This window comes from Leptodactylus fuscus, chromosome 11 (genome assembly GCF_031893055.1).
Source record: "Leptodactylus fuscus isolate aLepFus1 chromosome 11, aLepFus1.hap2, whole genome shotgun sequence".
Lineage (NCBI taxonomy): Eukaryota > Metazoa > Chordata > Amphibia > Anura > Leptodactylidae > Leptodactylus > Leptodactylus fuscus.
Window position 1 is genome coordinate 76,724,488 of NC_134275.1, and position 14,748 is coordinate 76,739,235.

The 14,748-nt window shown below is 42.6% G+C and overlaps 1 protein-coding gene across 1 annotated transcript; it reads left to right on the forward strand.

Moving 5' to 3' along the window:
• The first annotated feature begins 5,730 nt into the window (after positions 1 to 5,730).
• Positions 5,731 to 14,292, forward strand: LOC142184398 (uncharacterized). The gene is made up of 6 exons (XM_075259242.1): positions 5,731 to 5,782; positions 7,745 to 8,320; positions 9,912 to 10,253; positions 10,740 to 10,802; positions 12,335 to 12,461; positions 12,628 to 14,292. The coding sequence occupies exons 2-6, from the start codon at positions 7,853 to 7,855 to the stop codon at positions 14,019 to 14,021; spliced, it is 2,394 nt and encodes a 797-aa protein (XP_075115343.1). The 5' UTR covers positions 5,731 to 5,782; positions 7,745 to 7,852; the 3' UTR covers positions 14,022 to 14,292.
• The last annotated feature ends 456 nt before the right edge of the window (positions 14,293 to 14,748 follow it).

Sequence of the window (14,748 nt, forward strand, 5' to 3'; positions counted from 1 at the left end):
GTCAGTCAAGTTGTGTGACAGCCAATCAGGAAGCGTGGTTGGAAAGCGGGAAAACCCTGAGGTACATAGGAGCCAATTAAAATTGAGGGAATTACACAGGGTCTAATTCTAATGAGGGATCCAGGCGGGAAAGCTGACAGCCAATCAGAAGTTTGTGTACAATTTGCCTATTGCTGTAATCTTCCTATGTGTGACAGGATTTTTTTAGGCTGAGGTGACCCCAGTCAGAGTATAGGGGTGCTTATATGGAAGACACATTTTTGGGAAGGGTAAGGGGGCGTGTTCTGCTAGGCTGTGGGGCGTTATGGCACAGGTCACAGAATTTACCTGAAGCACCTCGGCCCAAATACAAAACCTGCACTGGAGCCCCAGAATACAAAGTGCCATTGAGAATAGTGGCGTATTATACATGACAGAGGGACCTAGGGGCCCCCTCAGGTTACAGGGTCCGGTAGTGATGACTACCCCCTAGAGTTACACTCCTGGTCACAGGAGTGTTTCAGATATTTCGGTAGATACAAATCTCAGGAGGGAACATAGAACAATAAATTCTATAAAATATATCATAGAAATGACACTTGGGGACTATTTATTAATTGTGTCAAGAAGTTTCATAGAGTAAAGCGATACTAGGGGGACGAACGACCAAATCACAATGGTGCAGAATCTGAAGGGGCTCTATATTCATGTTTCAGATATTTCGGTAGATACAAATCTCAGGAGGGAACATTGAAAAATAAATAATATAAAATATATCATAGAAATGACACTTGGGGACTATTTACTAATAGATACTAGGTGGACGAACGACCACATGTATCACAATGGTGCAGAATCTAAAGGGGCTCTAGCTCTAGATTCTCATGTCTTTAGCTAAAGATATGCCTGATTAGCCTTTAATCGTTTGTAGAAAGACCGCCCTGTTTGTTAATTACCGTGTAAATCGATATGCAAATCAGCTCCAGGGTGCATGGTGGGCATTCCATGCACCCCCTTGCGTTATATCTTCTGGACGCCCACCGCTGCCTCCAAGCCCCCTCCTCCTCCTGCTCATTCACCGCCTCCATCGTCAGCAATTTCTATTGAAGTCACGCGCGTGCCTACTCGCCTGAACTGTCCTAGGCGACAGACAACAACTTGGCAGCAAAACCCTACCTAGATGTAGGTGATAACACAGGCAAGACAAAAAACAACAAGAGGGAGGTCAGCTAGCCAAGGGGCCAGTAACAGTCAAGCAACACAGTACAGAATCGAAAGCCGGGAGAATAGTCAAAAGCCAAAGGTGAGGAATATGAATACAGGTACCAAACAGCAAGAGTAACAGCCAGCACGCACAAGGCAATAGCAAGCACCAATGTGAATGTGAGCAAACAATAAATAGGAAGAACCAGCCCCAGACTTAATAGGGAGACAGGCCATCAATCACACAGGTAAGGCTAAGATTAACTATTAGAGGAGCAGAGGGAAACCAAGGTGAAGGAGACGGGTGTGGTGGAAAATCAATTACAGAGGTGTTACAGTGTTCAGACAATACAAGAACCCGAAGCAAGGAATTAGTGTTGATCGAATAGTATTGTAATCCTAGATTACCTCCGCTCCCATAGGAATGCATGGGAGCAGCCGATCGACACTACAAGGACTCAAAACTGAGCACGCCTCCAGCATGCAAGCAGATGGCACAGAAGTTCTAACGGGTGCGGACGTAACATAAGGCTTGCCTGTGGCAGGCCTCAATACTTATGGAGTGATTTCCATTAGTTATAATGCAGTCTATGATACAAGTGATCTAATCAGTGCAGGTTCAAGCCCCTTATGTTGGGGGGGGGGGGGTGTTTTAAAAAAATTTTTTCTAGAAATATAAAAAGTATGCAATTTTAAAACAAAAATAAACACTTTACACATCCAAAGCTGCCCAGACTATAAAAAAAAAAAATCTAAAAATATTTAACCCATTCAGCAAACACTGTAGGGTAGGGGGGAAAGAATCAAAATAGCCAAATCGCTGTTTGATTGTTTTTTGTTTTTTTGCCATTTTGCATCCCCCATGAAAATGAATAAAAAGTCATCAAAACATTGGATATTCTCCAAAATTGTATAAAAGCTACAGATTGTGCTGCAAATAAAGACCCCTTACATAGTTAGTAAGGGGCAGGCCATACTAGTCCACGGGCTAGCTAGGGAAACGGGGGGTGGTGAGGGAGTAAGTGAGAGGGGAATCTGCGTGAACTGCACTGAATTATGGTAGTTGTAGACTAAGACAAGAGGAAGCGACCCATGTAAACAAATGCAGAGAACACCAGGAGCTCCCAGAGAAAGCCAGAAATCACTCTGAAGGTATTTGGGTGCACTTATTAACCCATTGATAGCACTAACAGACCTTTAAATAACCATGACGGTCTAACTTTTACAATCTTTCACTCACCAACTGAGAATGAATTCCTTTGTCACAAATTCATAACCAAAACTCACTTCCAAAAAGTTGACTTGGACTTTAGAGATTTTCATCACAAAATACGTCAAAACAACGTTTTCTTCAGACAATTTCAACGAATTTAGCACAATTGCACAAGATCCTCAACAGAGAAACACTCTCGAGGCGAGAAGCTATCCCTGTAGATTAGTGAATGCGGCTTTCAATAGAGCCAGTTTATGTTATCACAAAGCGATCACCTTTAGCCTAAATCTCATAGATCCATCCCAGTAATCACATAAATCATGTCATTGGGTAAGAAAAACTTTACCTAGTGTCACATTTAGAATTTGTTTTTCCACAACATAGGTCCATAGCCTTAATCAGAGGCCCATGTTACAGAAAAGTTACTTTATGTTGCAAATTTTGTTGCAGTATTTTGAGCCAAACCCAGAAGTGGATTTTGCAGAAAGGAGACGACTAGGACCTTCCTTTATGTTATCCATTCCTTTTAAGCCAATCTTCAAAAAAGAACACCTCTCCCCCCGATATTCATCGGCTGCTCCCCTTTGCCAAACCCTTCACTGCTTACCCATTGCCCAGCAAATTGAGTTCAAAATACTAACACTGACATACAAAGCGATCCACAACCTGTCCCCTCCATATATCCCTGACCTCATCCACAACCTGTCCCCTCCATATATCTCTGACCTCATCCACAACCTGTCCCCTCCATATATCTCTGACCTCATCCTCACCTGTCCTCTCCATATATCTCTGACCTCATCCTCACCTGTCCCCTCCATATGTCTCTGACCTCATCCTCACCTGTCCCCTCCATATATCCCTGACCTCATCCACAACCTGTCCCCTCCATATATCTCTGACCTCATCCACAACCTGTCCCCTCCATATATCTCTGACTTCATCCACAACCTGTCCCCTCCATATATCTCTGACCTCATCCACAACCTGTCCCCTCCATATGTCTCTGACCTCATCCACAACCTGTCTCCTCCATATATCTCTGAACTAATCTCCTACTATCTGCCCACACGTAACCTCAGATCCTCCAATGACCTCCTACTCCGCTCTGCTCTCATCCGCTCCTCACACAACCGCCTCCAAGATTTCTCCCGTGCATCCCCCATACTCTGGAACTCCTTACCAAGACACATAAGACTGATCCCCACAATCACAAGAAGGCCCTGAAGACTCCCCTATTCAGGAAGGCCTACACCCCCCAATAACACTATCACCGCACTGCCATCTGTACAGTCTCCCCCTCTCCATCTGTAGATGTACAATCAGACTAAAGGGGGACACTCTGTGTCCAGTGCCTGTAGTTGGCATGAATGTTTTTATACAAGTACCGAATAAAGGACTGGTTTTAAACAAAGACATTTCAGACTTGGGTGAGCGCCCCCCGCCCCTTTATTTCTTCTTTCATCTGATTGTTAGTATTATATTTGTGTGGTATATTTTGTGTACTGTATGTAAACCCTCAAATGTAGAGCAAGATGGGATTAATATAATAATGTACAGCACTATGGGATTAATATAATAATGTACAGAGCACCATGGGATTAATATAATAATGTACAGAGCACCATGGGATTAATATAATAATGTACAGCACCATGGGATTAATATAATAATGTACAGAACACCATGGGATTAATATAATAATGTACAGCACCATGGGATTAATATAATAATGTACAGAACACCATGGGATTAATATAATAATGTACAGCACCATGGGATTAATATAATAATGTACAGAACACCATGGGATTAATATAATAATGTACAGAGCACCATGGGATTAATATAATAATGTACAGAGCACCATGGGATTAATATAATAATATACAAAGCACCATGGGATTAATATAATAATGTACAGAGCACCATGAGATTAATATAATAATGTACAGCTCCATGGGATTAATATAATAATGTACAGAGCACCATGGAATATAATAATGTACAGAGCACCATGGGATTAATATAATAATGTACAGAGCACCATGGGATTAATATAATAATGTACAGCACCATGGGATTAATATAATAATGTACAGAGCACCGTGGGATTAATATAATAATGTACAGCACCATGGGATTAATATAATAATATACAAAGCACCATGGGATTAATATAATAATGTACAGAGCACCATGAGATTAATATAATAATGTACAGCTCCATGGGATTAATATAATAATGTACAGAGCACCATGGAATATAATAATGTACAGAGCACCATGGGATTAATATAATAATGTACAGAGCACCATGAGATTAATATAATAATGTACAGCTCCATGGGATTAATATAATAATGTACAGAGCACCGTGGGATTAATATAATAATGTACAGCACCATGGGATTAATATAATAATATACAAAGCACCATGGGATTAATATAATAATGTACAGAGCACCATGAGATTAATATAATAATGTACAGAGCACCATGGGATTAATATAATAATGTACAGAGCACCATGGAATATAATAATGTACAGAGCACCATGGGATTAATATAATAATGTACAGAGCACCATGGGATTAATATAATAATGTACAGAGCACCGTGGGATTAATATAATAATGTACAGCACCATGGGATTAATATAATAATGTACAGAGCACCATGGAATATAATAATGTACAGAGCACCATGGAATATAATAATGTACATCACCATGGGATTAATATAATAATGTACATCACCATGGGATTAATATAATAATGTACAGAGCACCATGGGATTAATATAATAATGTACAGCACCATGGGATTAATATAATAATGTACAGAGCTCCATGGGATTAATATAATAATGTACAGAGCACCATGGGATTAATATAATAATGTACAGCACCATGGAATTACTATACTAATGGGGATGAATATCTCTTGTATTACATGCACTAAACTTGGGATAATATCAATGAGATCTCTGCAGACAATCCCATTCATTGATAAAGTATCCGGATCAGTGATTTACTAGAAGCCTGATCTAGAAGATACTATGTCGCCCCCCAGTGGCTGGGAACCATGACACCGCAGATAACAGCCCAGAGCAGAGGACAATGTATGTAAGGAAGAAGAAGATGGTGCAGACTACAGAGACACTACAGCCTCCAGGGTGCAGCAGATCCAGCAGTGCCAGAGACTCCCTGACAGCCCTGCATGTAATGCTACAATCCCGGGCTCTGGGCACTGTGATCAGGCAGGAGGTGGGTATCCTGGCAGGAAGAGGAAGTGAGGACAGTAAGGATGATGGGAGCAGTGCCCTGAGTGATGGGCGGGGGTTGGGGGATGTGTGCAGAACTCGGGGGAGCAGCTCACACTACAGGTCTGTGCCTTTGCATGGAGGATGTATAGAAACATATACAGCTCTGCACAATGCCTGAGGTCACACACAGGGAGACAATTATCTGCAGAGAGCCTTAGACTAGTAATGCACAAGATGCCTGAAAGTCTCACATAGATGGGACTCTCATATCACTCTAGAGGGGATAAAAGTTACTGAATTGGTGGAAAATTCTCTCCAACTTGCGCTAAAAAGTAAGCAGGGCAGTCAGTGTGTATGGACAGCAATAGTGAGGTCTGATGGCTGGGCAGCTGGTGACCCAGGTATTAAGGACAAGTACAGTAGAGCTGTGTTCACACCTGCGTTGTCATTGCCTGTTTTGTGTTGCCATAGTAGCTGAGAGCCGAAAATGATAGCATATTGCATCTGTCACATAATAGGACTGCAACAGCACCTGACCGAGCACACCATGACTGCTTGGGTGATCGTGTATGGAAAGGAAGAGAATGGAAGAATCCTCCTGTAAGGAAGCGCTAGGACACGTATGAGGTCAGCTGGTCCTTCTGAAGTTGTAGGGTCACATGACATACTATATGGCACTTCTGTTCACACTGCTTTAGTTTTTAGGTCAGGCTTCAGTGGATTTTTGACTAAATAGAATAGCATTATGCCAAATTGTATCCATAATTGTCTGATATGAACAATTCATTATAAGTCACAGGAGGAAAAATGGATCAGTCATAACAGACAAATATGGAGCAGTCTTATGTCCCTGAAAAAGACCCAAAAACCAGTGTAAACAGAGCCTTATATATAGAAGACAGAATGCACTGAAATGTATTGTGGCCAAGCCTATAGAACATAAAAATTAGCAACTTTGCAAGTAGTGCTTTATATATATATATATATATATATATATATACACACACACACACACTAGCCTTTGCCTGCAACTTTGTCTGCGTGTTGTTGGCATCGATGATCCGCCTATATGCAGCAAATTGCTTCCGTCGGTGGTTTGCCTGCTCCGGCAGCTCTTAAGCTATCCTGCTGCTGAACTCATTCCTCGCACTGTTCCCGTAATTGTTCTGGCATCTCAGAAGCTCACTGGGAAACCATATAATGAGCGTGTTGTCGGCGTTGATGATCCACCTGCTTCGGCGTCTCGGCAGCTGTCAAGCTGTCCTGCCGCTGAACTCATTCCTCATGCTGTGCCCGTGATTGTTCCAGCATCTCAGCAGTTCGCTGGGACAGCATATAATGAGTGTGTTGTTGGTGTCAATGATCCCCCTCAGCTCCGCTTGAGGAGAACTCTGTGACTTCTGGTTACCTTCATAGCTGTTGTAGTTTTAGAATTTTGCAACAAATTAGAGTTTCTTTTTCCCGTCATGTTTAAAAGTAGCAAACTGCCAATTTGGATTAAAGGTGTTTTCCCTTCCAGTGTGTCAGCATGTTGCCTGGAGCTGATCAGATAATATGCAAATACATGTACAGAATGGACTGAGTGTTTACATAGAGAGATAAGAGACCTGGGACCTGAGATAAGTTGCTGCAGGAGCAGTGTAATATAGTATGTGACCATAAATTCATACATGTTGTGAAGCCATGTCATTTACTGCGATAAAAAGTAGCTGATGTGTTAATCGAGGTTACAAACTATCTATGTGCCAAATTTCATTCAAATCCGTTCACGTTTTTGCGTGATTGAGGAACAAACATCCAAACACACAAACTGTCACATGTATAATATTAGTAGAAAAGGATTAGTATTCTATGTATGCGTCTCCTTTGGTTACAGACTAATCTAGCATCTGATAATCTGGCACTGCCATAGAATAACACAAAATTGGAGATTTCGAATTTACAATTTCAGTAGAAAATATTTCACTGAATACTAGTTATAAAATATCAATCACTTTCGCTACAAAGAATTCACTAATCTGTAAGACATGCGTGTTCCTGTAAGTGGTTGTCATTATTCTAAGTGTGTGTTTTTCTTTTAAGATCCTGAAGATCTCTTGTATCTTGGTCACTAGTGTCCTGTCACTACACATGTGGATGGTCCACTGAGGCATTTACAACTCGAAGACTTAAAAGAGCAGTTTAGATTTGATGAAAACCAGGATGAATCAGTCAAAAAATGTGGAGATCCCAGAGAAGACAAGACTTGATGCACTGAAGAACCGAGATGGAAGAACCAAGGGAAAACCACCACATGAAAACACTACAGGACTCATAGTGACCTTAGAGAAAAGAACAAGAGGAAGACCTCGTAATATTACCGATACAACTACTGAAGCATCACAGGTGGGAGTGCAGAGGATTTCTACAAGAAACCCTCAAAAATATTCTAAGATTCAAGAGTTGATGCTCTCCACCGGAGACATAGCTGAAGACATGGAGTTATCTGAGAAGAGGAAAGGTAGATCAGCAGTAAGCAAGGATGACACAGCAACTGAGCTGAACAAAGGAGAAAGAAGAGAAAATGTGGAAGTCATAAAAAGGGGCCGCGGAAGACCTATAGGAAGCACCAAGAAGAAGACGTCAGTAAAGCAGAGACCCCACATCACTGATACTCTGGTAGGAAGGGAAATTGTGTAATGATCTGGTTATTGTGATACCCAAAGAAAAAGTTAGCACACAGCACAGGGGGGCGCAGCCGTACAGGGGCACAGATACTCCCATGTTCTGTATACTGGTTAGTCTGCGGTGTTGCAGCTCATCTGTACTACTGCAAACTATACAGTGACTGGATCCAAGTGCTTCTGGTCCTGCATTGTGTATAGTACAGGTGTCATACAGCTGAGCCATGTGCAATCTGCCTTTGTTTCCCCCAACAAACAGATACAGTATTTAGGGACTATCATAAGGTTAGGCCATAAGAATTCAGTTCCTTGCATAGCCACTTCTTAGTCATTTCAAATCTAAATTTAAAGTTTGGGGAGCTCTGCCTTTGTCGGTAGCTGGACTGATAAATCTTATTAAGATGGTGGTACTCCTTAAATGTTTATATATACTGGAACATATGGCTGTGACAGGTTTTCAATAAGAGACTCCTTATTTATTCCCTTTATTTGGGGGAGTTCCAGGTCCAAGCTGCGTCTTTCCACCTTGCAACAATCAAAAGGCATGGGCCCTGCCAGACCTCTTTTTGTATTACCTTGAGGGTCTACTCTGTTATTTGAAGTCTTGCTTGTTACTTGACCCTTTACCTGGTCCGGAGGCTCATTTAGCGCATTATTTAGCTATACCCACCTTATGGTCAGCATTGGAAAGTCCACGTTTATATAAAAGCAAGTTGCTACCTCTTCACACACTGGCAGCAGGCTAAGCGGGTAGCATCCTACTCTGCTATGATATAATCCTGGGTTGATCGAACTTCTGGCTCTCTAGCCGTTTGGTGCTGGGGGCGGTTTGTAGTCGTGTATTTGGGTGAGTTATACCAACAGGGTGTGTTTTGCTCTTTTGACTCCCTAAGTTTACTGTTCCCCGCACACAGTATATCAGGTGTCTACAAATTAGACATGTCATGGATATACAGTTTCCCCCGCCTGATGTTCTCATCTCTACCTATCCACTAATTGGGGGTACTTCAGTCCCAGGGTCCTTGGGGTCTCATCTCGAATTTCTATGCCCACCTCATAAAGGGTTAAAATGTCTCATCTGACCACCCCTTCTTTGTTGAATGATGAGTCCTATTTAGGCTTCAGGGATTGGCTAAATTTGTGTCCCTTTCAATTAATAAGAGGTTAATTCAAGTGTATACCATACACCAAAGTTATTTGACTCCTGCACAGTTGCATAAGATGGGACGACTGCGACATCCAGGATGCCTGTGCTGTACTGCAGAATATTCAGACTCCTGGCACATGATATGGGACTGCCCTTTTATTAAAAGTTCTGGGCAAAGGTCCTTGGTACCCCGTTCCACTTGCCCCGGATGTTTACCTCTTTGGCATCCTAGAGGAGGACCTGTGGCTACACCATACTCTCATTATGTTGCGAGAATCTTTATTCTGAGCTAGGAGGGCCATAGCTCTGAGTTGGACGGCTCCTCGCCCAGTCTCTCACACACAGTGCAGAAAACTAGTGAAATTGACTATGCAAAGATAGAAAATGGCGGCAATGTTAACAATCCCTCAGATTTACAATTTGTTTTTTTTAATTTCAGGATGGCAACAAATCTACGTCACCCCCAGCACGAAATAGAGAAAAAGGGAGAGCCAAAAAGAAGACTTCAGGTGAACCGCAGCCTAGAAGACTGAGCATGAGAGTGAGGAAAATAAATGCCGACTCTCAGGTGGTGGCCGAAGAGAAGGCAAAAGAGGAAACAAATGTGGAAAAGAACATGGCCACCAATGCCAAGAAGAATCTGAAGGAAGCCGTGAACACGACAAAGCCATCACAGGAGAAAAGGCGACTGGCAGAGAAGAGGAAGATGATGGTCAGCTTCATCAACATTACAGAAGAAATTAATCATGGTGGCAACTCTGAGGAGGAGGCGATGCTGATGGTGAGTGGTCCAGTGGTCGTAAAATCACATGACTGCATTGTGAATGGCCTCCAAGTCCTGAGGGAGACGGTCACATGGTCATACCACACAATCCTGATCCCACAGCCATATTGGAAACCATCTGAAGATAAACTACCCCTAGCAGCCAACCATGGCACAGCTTTTATTATTCAAGAGCAGAAGATGAAATAAAATCTACCATGTGATTTATTACTATGGGTAACCAAGACAGGGTTGTTTTTTGTTTTCTTTCTGTTTAAGGCTAAGGCCCCACGAGGCATCCTGGAGCAAAAAAGCGCGGCGACAACGCATTGTGGTACTTCCCACAAAAATGAAAGCTGTGCTGTGATTGGCTCCTATGGATAAAGCCAGTCTCTTTTACACTTTTCATTCCCTGCCCTGCTCTATCACAAGGCCTTTATTACTCCTTTCTATCACATTTACAGAACAGTTGTGCACATGTAACTTTATCATGTTGTCTTGTAGGCGAAGAAACGACGAGGGCGACCTAGGAAAGGCCGAACTGACGTGGTAGAGAATAGTCAGCAGGTTAGTATACCCTTCCCCTCTTAGGGGTGTGACAGGACCAGGGGCAAAGTGTTAGAAGGCGTGTATATCTCTTCCAGGTTCCTGTCATACACAATCTAGATGCAGAAAAGCTGTGTTCTTGGCTGGAGGGTTGTCCCAAAACCCTGGTAAAGGTTTGGCCTCTGGAGTAGGAGTATTGGGTGTCCCTACTCCACTCAGCCACTCCAGGTTTTTAGATGTGTGGGGTTAGTTCCTGAAGGATGTGTATAAGAGGGTAGATAGCCCACAGGTATATACAGGTATACGGCTCTCTCTGCTTCTGGGAAACCAACTGTGAGTTAACCTGCTGTGGTTTGTGTGTTGGGAGCTGTGCAGAAGGCCAAGCTCTCATAGTTAGGAAACCCGTGATAAAGGTAGAAGCCGGATGGCTAGGATTTTATGTTTGTATTCTGTTTTGCCTGCACAAGTTCTAGTAAAACTGGTTGCGGCCACTTGCATCACATTCTGCTGGACTGGACTTTCTTTGCTGTGACAAAAGTGCTGGTCTATCTGGGGAGACGACGATCCCTGAGCTAGTCCCATTACAGGGGGCATTCACACTTGTGCTCCGTGTCCAGTGTGTGCATTCTGCTGGGGCTGAGGATGGAAACCCGGCAGAACACTGGACACAAGTGTGAACTAAGCATTACATGGATGAAGGAAAAAAAAGCAAAAAAAACTTTTTTTTTACTTTGATTTCTGTGTGAACAGCCACTGTCTGCATGTGTTAAACAGATCTGCTAAATGGGTGTGAAAACATGATGTTAATGGACAGATCCTTAAATGGATCTACTAAACGTACAAAAGTTGATGTGAATGCACCCTTTGACTGTTCATTTGTTTCATGTGTTTTTTGCAGTTTTTTTTTGTCTTAAAAGGGTAGGCTTACAAAATCAACTTATTCCCTATTGACAGGATAGAGGATAAATTGGAGATTGGTTGGGGTACAACTGCTAAGACTATATACATTATACACATTACATTCCTGTATTATACCCCAGAGCTGCGCTCACTATTCTGCTGGTGCAGTCACTGTGTACATACATTACATTACTTATCCTGTATTATACTCCAGAGCTGCGCTCACTATTCTGCTGGTACAGTCACTGTGTACATACATTACATTACTTATCCTGTATTATACTCCAGAGCTGCGCTCACTATTCTGCTGGTACAGTCACTGTGTACATACATTACATTACTTATCCTGTATTATACTCCAGAGCTGCGCTCACTATTCTGCTGGTGCAGTCACTGTGTACATACATTACATTACTTATCCTGTATTATACTCCAGAGCTGCGCTCACTATTCTGCTGGTGCAGTCACTGAGTACATACATTACATTACTTATCCTGTATTATACTCCAGAGCTGCGCTCACTATTCTGCTGGTCACTGTGTACATACATTACATTACTTATCCTGTATTATACTCCAGAGCTGTGCTCACTATTCTGCTGGTCACTGTGTATATACATTCTATTACTTATCCTGTACTGTGTGTATTAATAGATACCTCAGGAAGTTTGTTGTCCTGGTGTGAAGTGTGAAGAGTCAGTGGACAAGGACTCGCTATCCCAGACAGATGCACAGACCTCTCAGGGGCCAGAATGGAAGCAACATCCAATACATACAGAAGGTAAGAATATTGCACAGTAGGGATAACAGTCCATAGATATCGGGGGCACCTGAACTGTCCATTTGTTACACTCTCGCAGCAATGGATATGACACTTCTTTGTAGGATACATATATAAGATGCTTATGGGTTCACATTCATATATTCTTGCATTACTCTTGTTACAGATGTAGTTGTACCCCAAGACTCCAATGTGGTGACACAATGGGTTCTCGATGACTCTTCAGAGACACAGCAGCTTGATTTCCAGCAAGTTCTCCTCAAGGAGTTGTCAGAATTCAAGTCTCAAATGACCAGGGAACTGGAGGCCACAAGAGGTGAAGTGCGAGAAGGGGCAGAGTTGGTCCGATCAGCCATTGCTGGAGTGTCCGCTGAGATTCATCGGCTTGGCTTAATCCTGCAGCCTCTCGTCAACGTTTTAAGCACTGCAAATTTATATACCCAGCAGTCCACTTGTGCCCCTGTGACTTCCTTGCTTTGCCCTCAGCAGGACATTCCATCTGAGGACACTACTCAGCCGCCAACACCGCCTATAGATACCTCTTCCTCTCCCAATGGGGAAACCTCATCATTTCATATCCCCTCTCATGACACAGAGGTAGCATCTTCAACAAAGTCTCTGCCTGTAGAGCCTTGTCTAGTCAAGAAAGAAGACCCTTCTGAAAGTGACCAACCTTGTGCTTATCAGTCTGAAACCATAGTATCATTACAAGAGGACCAATCTGCTGCACAGTCCTTGTTTCTACCTCATCTTGATTCACCCAAAGTAGTGTCTGCAAGGTCTTTCCATAGGACGAGTCCCGATCTAAGTGCAGATGTTCCCGACACTATTACACATAGTAATAGTACATACCTACATACAAGCTCGGTAGACCATCATGAAGTCATCTCAGATGTTACACACACCATCCTTCTGTCTGATCAGGTTGTATGCACCGTCAGCTCTTCGGGATCTCCCCAGGAGCCGCCTTCTTCAGTCACCTCTCACAATATTACAGACAAGTCATACCCCTCTGAGCCCATTTCTTTCAGTGTTTCTCCAGACCGATATTCACCAGCCTCAACAACTGCACTTTACTTTAATCAAGACCAGTCCACCATTGAATCTACAAAATCTTCCATCGTTCACATAGAGAACCTGTGCCCAACGTATTCTAAAATAGGTCATCTGTCCTCCGACCAATGCCTTGAAAATGCTGGACCTCCATTAGCAGGAAGTAAAACACTCTTATGCCAAACAGAAGATCCTTCTATGACGGTGTTAGCTGCGCCCTTTGTAACGCTGCCGCAATCCTTTATCAGCAGTTCAGCTCTCATGTCAGTGGATCAGCCCATAGACTTTGAAGGGGACTCTTCCAAGCAAAACTCATTTCAATTGCCACAAAACTTTACTGAGTTGTCACACTCGGCAGAGGTTCCCGTTTTTGCACAGCCGACATGTCCACTTTCACAAGTTTGTGCACAAATACCACAGGTTCCTCCCATTTCTCTACTTTCGCACACACCTTTGTTGCAACCTGAGAGGGATTTTACCCAAATGTTGCAAGGTGCCACTGACTGACCACATTTCCGTGAGGCCGCTCCCACAGCTATTACAGAATTGTGGTCCTATTTTAGCAGACACTGTTTAGCAGTAGCTTTTGCTTTCTTTAGAAGGCTCTGTCTTTATTTCTTTACCACTTCTATTATTGTTGTGTCACATTTTTTAAGATGGACGCCATGTTGGTCCGTCTTCACTAGCACCTAGCACCCTCATTGTCCATACATTTTATTGGGGATACAAGTTTTGATGCAGGTTTGCTGGAATATTATATATGTATTATTTGTAAAGTTTTGACGGTTGTGTAATAAATCAGATGTTAATTCTAAGTCCTCAGTTGTTATAGTTAAGAAAAAATATTTTTGTTTATTTATATTTAATTCTTTTTTTCTAACATTTTGCAGTATGAAAATAACAGCAATGAACCAAGCACAGGCCGGCGGCAATAATAGGTCTAAAGGATTCCCGTAAGAGTGTAATATTCGGTTCAGAATGCTTCAGTTTAGTAGCTAGTATAACAAAGTAGGAGGGGAAGCGAAGGACACAAAATAAAAAGGGGGGAGGGGCAGCTCTGTCCAGCTCAGTACCTGATCAGGGCCAAGTCATCCAATCATGGTGGTGGAAATGCACAGATGGAAGTCCAGGGCGTCCCAGAACTCGACCCCGTGGCACTAGGATTTCAGAACGTACCATGCGTGTTCTTAAGTGAGGAAAAAATTCCTCCATCCTTATGAGATTCTGGACTTTG